The following is a 6,814-nucleotide window of genomic DNA, read 5'->3' as shown; positions in this document are numbered from 1 at the left end:
TATATATATATATATATATATGTGGCATTGTCCTGCACCTTGAGTTGCAACGAGGGGCTTTGCAACTCATGGCAAACACCTTCCTTAGCAGCACTTCCAGGCGCTTGAGCTGCTAAGCTCAGGGCGCCTAGAGAGTTGGGAACAGGCCAGTTATTAAAGCTCTCATCTGAACTATTGTGACTACAATACAGATCACATTAGTCCTCGGATGAGATCGAGGATCCGCGCTCCACTCTCACAAGTGCTTGGCTTTCCCCACAGCAGTTCACGCATTGAGCATTGGCAAGCAGAAAGACATGCTGAGCGCCCAAACCGTCGAACTTTCTCTCTGCCTGTGCACTGCACCTCCTATTGAAGGAGCAATTCTGCGTCTACATCCACAGAACGGGCTCAAAATTTCTAAATTCGCAGGTAATCCCCTACACTCTGCCCTTCGAGTTACCTGGTTACGAACCTTAAGAGAAGAAGACTGTTTTAGCATATCTGGGTGCAGAATGCCAGAAAAATAGGAAACTAGCGGGAGCTAAAGCACTTTCTCTGCTCACCTTACCAACAAAGCCTCAATAAATGCGCTGAAAGGAAATGCACTTCCCCTACCTAATGCTCTTGTAATCGCTTCTCTAAAGTGTAATCAAGTTTCTTGTCCCGAAATATGCCGCTTCAACGTGCTGTGCTGCTGCAATTCAGCAATTGTCGGATTGGCAACCGGCCAAGCGCTCGATCATCACCGTGATTCTAGCTCAAATTGTGCTGCATCAGTACTCTCGCCAGCGTCAACGGAAACAACCCTCGCAGCTTCTGCAGATGCCGCAGCCCTAGCAACATGCTCGGAGCTGCGCACTGGGTGGGGCATGGGTAGTTGAAGTGCCTTTTGCAACGCTCGCTCTGACAGCGTAACGCCAACATTAAAATGTGTAACACGCATAAGACGGGTGTCAGAAGCAGCGGATATTGCTACAGCACACTCAGCAATGGAACTATCCCCAGACCACCAAACTGCAGTCACTGTCTTGACCCCCACTGGCGTAGCAAAGACATTCTCTCGGCACCTTCCCAATCGCTGCTGGCGGGATTTTCAGCGTTGGTGCTTCTGCCAGCATCTGCGGCAGGGTATTGCGCTTGCGGACTGTCATACTGTTGTCCACTCTACCTCTGTATTCGCGGAGACGATGTGTAACATAGTCTGTGCGTTATGCGCAAACCTGTGTGAAACGGGAACTTGAATCCGCACCGGCCCCTAGTAGGCAAACGATATGCAAGCAGATCATCCTAGCCACTGGCTATTAGCCCGTTTGTGCTCGTATGTAGGGCTCTCTGGCACTATCGGTGGCAGCAACCTGCTTTGCAACTCACCACAGGCCGTGTCTTCTGCCGCAGCACCAGCCGCTGTAGCCGCTGCGGTCCTAACGCCTAGAGAGTGGTGAGGTAGTTCGCTTGAGTTTAAGGAATCCTAATAATAAGTATTGTTGCTCCTTTGGTTCGCATTGGTCCTCGCAGATGATTCAGGGCCCACGGTACAAACATCGTACAGCCTATTTTACACTGAAGACTACGCTGCACACTAACCAATGTGTAGGTGACTTCAACATAACAAAGAATTGTCGTGCATACGGACGTTGAGTACTATTAAGCTAGTGCAAAAGCGTGGTCTCCTGCCCTCGACACTCTGGCTCTCTGGTACTAGGCAAGGTGCTTGTAAAACGATCCGAACCGATTCAAATCCATGGTGCAGCTAAAGCCCGCTAGGAATACAACTAAAAGGCTACAAAACGCCGTTCCTAGATCCACTATGTAGCATGAAGAGGGAATGCTTCACAATGCCAAGCATGACAAAAAATGCAGCTGGCTGTGGGGGGCCATACAGTTAGTGGGGGAAACTTGCAACTGGAGATCATTAGGGCCCCAGTCTTAATGGATGTATAACAGCAATGATAAAACGTCACAAAACTAAAAATGTTAGCTAAATTCCTATTTAATAGCTAACAAAAGGCAGACCCTCCTCCCTAGATGCACCGGACGGAGCTGGGCCCAACTAACCCCCTCTTGTTGTGAAGCGCGTAGGAATTGAATCCTTGAGCATGTGTGCAACTGAAGCTGGAATAAAAGGGAAGTGAACGTCCAGAAACTGCAACTATCGCATTAATGCAGCAAAATAATATTATAAGATGGTCCCAACTGCGGGGTGTTGTCAGTTCAGCAGCAGCAGTAGCAGCAGCGGGCTGCTGCGTGCAGCGGCGGCAGCAGCAGCAGTGTGCGGATGAAGCGCCGTGCCAGCAGGCGGGTTGGTTGCTCACAGTTAAGCACTTTTGAGCCTGTAGAGTGACCTCTGACGGCGAATTTTATGTGCCTGAGCTCTTATTCTGGTGTCTCTGCCTGAAAATGATTGAGGACATCAAGACTCTCCGCGAGGAGCATGTGTACCGCGCCAAGCTCGCTGAGCAGGCGGAGCGCTATGACGGTAGGTCCCTTTTTCTGCATTTACACCGTAATTCGGCATATCCTGTGGCGCGTTCTTAGTTATTTCATTCGTCTCCCTCGTTATGATGGCACGTGGCCCAGGAATGCCTCCTCAATCACGCTTTCCCGGATTGGTAGGGTGATGGGTCGCAGGTGCGGCCAGCTGTAGGCGTTTTCGCGGGAAGAGCTCTGCAGCTGAGGGTTCATCCACTCTTTTAAGGGTCCAGATTGCTTCGGCAGTTGAGATAGAGCCACTACCCTTTCATATTGGCGCTTTTGACCAAAGGGGGATGCGCTGATGGCGTGGCGGCGCGGCTGCTTCAGCATGAATGGAGGCCTTGAACGCCTCTCTGGTGGCAACCACCAGTCGCGGCAGCTCCACTGTATGCACAATAGCGGTGTTTTCCTCATCTTGCTCCCCGTGCCGCCTACGTTTACCATGTGGCCCTGGGTGTGCCGGGGTGGCAGGGGGGAGTTGGTTGGAGGCAGTCGGTTGTAGGCTTTCTGTCTGTTTTTCTCCGTGTCAAATGTTTGATATAGACCGCGTCTGGTAGGAGTGCCTGCTCGTTCCTCTGGATGAGCTGGGAGCCCAAGGGGTCGGCTTGAGGGCAGCCCGCGCCGTTGTATACGGATGACGATATTGACTGTTTTTTTCGCTTTGGGCGAGTGGAGTCCATGTTGTGGCTGTAGCTTTCAAATTTCTGCATGGTGTTTAGTTGCTCAATGATGTGGGGTTTTCTCGTGTTGTGTTACGCATTGTTGCAGAGATGGCGGAGGCGATGAAGAATTTGGTGGAGAACTGCCTCGACCAGAACAGCTCCACTCCAGGCGGCAAGGGGGATGAGTTAACTGTTGAGGAGAGGAATCTGTTGAGTGTTGCCTACAAGAATGCCGTGGGAGCGCGCCGTGCTAGTTGGCGCATCATTTCTTCTGTCGAGCAGAAGGAGGCTAACAGGAACCATATGACGAACAAGGGGCTTGCGGCGAGCTACAGACAGAAGGTTGAGAATGAGCTGAACAAAATCTGCCAGGAGATCCTCACCCTTCTCACCGACAAGCTGCTCCCTCGCACCACGGTTCGTTCCTCACGGCTGGCAATTCACTTGCTCACACAGCAGCCCGCAATTGAGCGACGTCAGTGCATGAGTATGGAGGCGATTTGATGGGATTGCTTTGTTTTGCGTGAGTTGTTCCCAGGATTCGGAGAGCCGTGTGTTTTACTTCAAGATGAAGGGCGACTACTACCGCTACATTTCCGAGTTTAGCAACGAAGAAGGGAAGAAGGCCTCCGCAGAACAGGCGGAAGAATCGTACAAGCGTGCGACGGACACCGCTGAAGCAGAGCTCCCATCTACTCATCCCATCCGTTTGGGTTTGGCCCTGAACTACTCCGTGTTCTACTACGAAATTCTCAACCAGCCACAAAAGGCCTGTGAAATGGCCAAGTTGGCATTTGATGACGCAATAACCGAGTTCGACAGCGTAAGTCAGGAGACTTTTCGAGTTACGTGTGTGGAGTTTGAATTGTTAAAGTATGCGCAGGGCGCAAGGATGGACGGTTTATTTTAGTGCATGCCCATTGCGTACGCGTGCTGGGTGCTGTTTTGCTCATGTAGGTTTCCGAGGAGTCTTACAAGGATTCAACTCTCATCATGCAGCTGCTGCGTGACAATCTTACTCTCTGGACGAGCGACTTGCAGACTCAGGAGCAGCAGCAGCAGCCTGTGGGCGAAGGCGCTGAAGCGCCCAAGGTGGAGGCCACTACTGAGCAGCAGTAGGCTTATCAAGCCACAGTGTTAGAGCACAAGAGCGCCAACGGTGGCGTTTACAATCAGCGTATGATGATGGGCGGTTTTCGTGGTAGTTCACCCCAGCATGGTGTACATTTTGTGAAAGGTGGCTCGCACAGCATGCACGAACAGACCAGATTGGTTGACACTGCACTTCGAGAGAACAGCGACTTGCTGCCCGCGCGCTGCTGGCCCCAGATATTTACCGGCATTGCATCGGTGTTTGATGCGCAGTATAAGTTACTAGCCGGACAGAGACGCATCCCTGAACCGTTTGCTTCCGTCGCTTTACGACTACACACAGCAGCGCTTTTACTTGTGTATGGCGTTTAGCGCCTGTGCCACCCTGACTAGCAGCATATTGGTATTTCTCCAAAGATTGAAGAGCGGACAGCGAAGAGGGGGTGATCTGAGGAGTGGTCTTGAGGATGTAGAACACAGGACAGCAGAGTAACATGAGCAGCAATAATGGGCGTTGGATGGTAGTGTGCTGTGGAGTTGTTTTAGTGGATTTCGCTCTATTGCTCCGTGGAGGGGCTTGTCTGAGGCGCCACTGCCGGATGCTAGGAAGGATCCCTAAGTCACACTTGTGGTGTATTCGCAGAATGATGTAGAGTTGGCCATGTCATTAGTGCTTGCACAACATAGTGGTAGGGGAGTAGATAATGTCCGCCATTCTGAGTTACTGCGAGGCAGGGCAGATCCAATGGTTTGTGCCCAATTAGAAACAAGACCAACGGGCTCGAATCAGAGATGCGATGTGCCTACTATGGGGGAGACCAGCTCCCCGGCAGCATTCAGAGCAAGAATAATTTGCACGAATTGTTCCGGTCAGCTCCATTCAAGATGACTTGCTCACCTGTCAACACGGTACGACGAGGAGCAGTTCGCCCTTATGCAACTACTCCCCAAATATGGCATGGCAAGAACAGGTTGGCCCCGCGGTGGTTTGATTTGGCTCTTGCACCGTAGCGTTCAATCTCACGCCACTTGAACCACTCGCTTCGGAGCCAGTGTGCATACGCACTACAGTGCCATGGCTGGTAGCCGCCCCTCTGAACTGAAGTGAGTACACGAACGTGTAAATCAGCCCAAATGGAGTAGTTCGTCTACTAGGCCACGCTGGCCAATTTTCCTTGTGGCCAACAACGAATCAGACATGCACACAGATAAAAGTGGATTTATTTCCCCGCACTTTGGCGACACATGTTCATGCGAAAGAGTCTGGAGCAACGTAGTGTTAACCACTTGCCGTCCTTGTTCGCGTGTACAGAACAGCTTGGTTCAGGAGAAGCAGCAACATCATATGAAACGCCACCGCCTCACACTACAGAGCGCTTATAGATTCCATACTCTTTGCCGGGACAATACGCAGACGCTCGACGACCCACCCGTTTCCCACAGAGCAAACTGCCGGCATTAGATTAAATAGACAACGAAGTACTGCCCGCACGCACGTGACGACAGCAATGGGTTTGTGGAAACGGTTTCCGCTGCAGAAACCTGCAATTGGTGGGGAGTACCACCGGGGCACCTATTCACATTCCTTCCCCTCTTTGATGCATAGATGCTGGTGCACCGTGTGAAGAACCGGAGAACCCTCCTGAATCAAGGAAATCAAGGAACTCCTGTCAAGATTCCTTTGAGCGTACTGCAACGCTAAAGCCCATTCACCAGACGTTCTGCAACCACTTTGGCGAAGCATCCCCCGCGCAACACGAGCATTCAAATAGGCCGTACGGGGAATGCGGCTCTTCATCTGCATGTTGGCATGCTCCTTTGCATGAAGGTCTAGGAGAAACACGGAAATTCATACTTGCTCGAATGTGTGGACAGACGGTGTGCTTCGTGTAACTCGAATCCATCAAGCGTAATAACCTTGTGTGGCACCGTAGTTGTAACCCTCCCCGATATCTGCAACATAGTCGAACGCACGCTTCATGCATGTTATGAATTTTGCACTGTTGAGGCTCTGTTGAGTCCTAGTGGGGTTCCCAGCAACGCACCTTGTTCAGCGAGCAAGTCCTCCTCGTTTTCCTCGCTTTTCCTTATGAACCGCTTGTATAAGCACCCTACAGGCACACCGCTCATGTGGCATTAAACTACGATGGCTGAAGCATGCATTCAAATGCGCTCCAAGAGCAAATCATCCCATCGATTGCAACCACGTGACCTAAGGAATCGCATGCTGAGGCTAGGTTACATAAGATAATGAAGGGCTGTTACGGTAAAACACGCACACAAAGTGCCTGCAGATATTAAAATGAGCACGATGGTGGACAAGACAACTACAGCCCAAATCCATGAGGGTGTATCGCTTGTCGAGCCGTTTGCCAGAAAGACAGCGAGTTGTTCAGAAGATGCTTTGTCTGCGCATTCCCACATTCCTGCTTGGGTTGTGCTCCTTGTGCAGTACTTGTAGTTGCCGCAATTAAGTCCCAATGTCGTGCAAGCCAGATCCTCGTTCCCAGAGAGTGCTGCACACCGGACTCATTGGGAAGTAACAACTAATAAATAAATAAATAAATAAATAAATAAATAAATAAATAAATAAATATATATATATA

General features: G+C 50.7%; 1 protein-coding gene across 1 annotated transcript; it reads left to right on the top strand.

Moving 5' to 3' along the window:
* Positions 1-2,379: 2,379 nt before the first annotated feature.
* EMWEY_00054530 (14-3-3 protein, putative) lies at positions 2,380-4,235 on the top strand (the record flags this gene model as incomplete). Its single annotated transcript, XM_013480135.1, has 5 exons — positions 2,380-2,458; positions 2,926-2,949; positions 3,223-3,533; positions 3,655-3,939; positions 4,074-4,235. 5 exons carry the CDS (start codon positions 2,380-2,382, stop codon positions 4,233-4,235), a joined length of 861 nt encoding a protein of 286 aa, XP_013335589.1.
* Between the last annotated feature and the right edge of the window lie 2,579 nt (positions 4,236-6,814).

The sequence above is a fragment of the Eimeria maxima genome, genomic scaffold (assembly GCF_000499605.1).
Source record: "Eimeria maxima Weybridge genomic scaffold, Emw_scaff1652, whole genome shotgun sequence".
Lineage (NCBI taxonomy): Eukaryota > Apicomplexa > Conoidasida > Eucoccidiorida > Eimeriidae > Eimeria > Eimeria maxima.
This window is presented reverse-complemented; position numbering and strand designations above follow the sequence as displayed.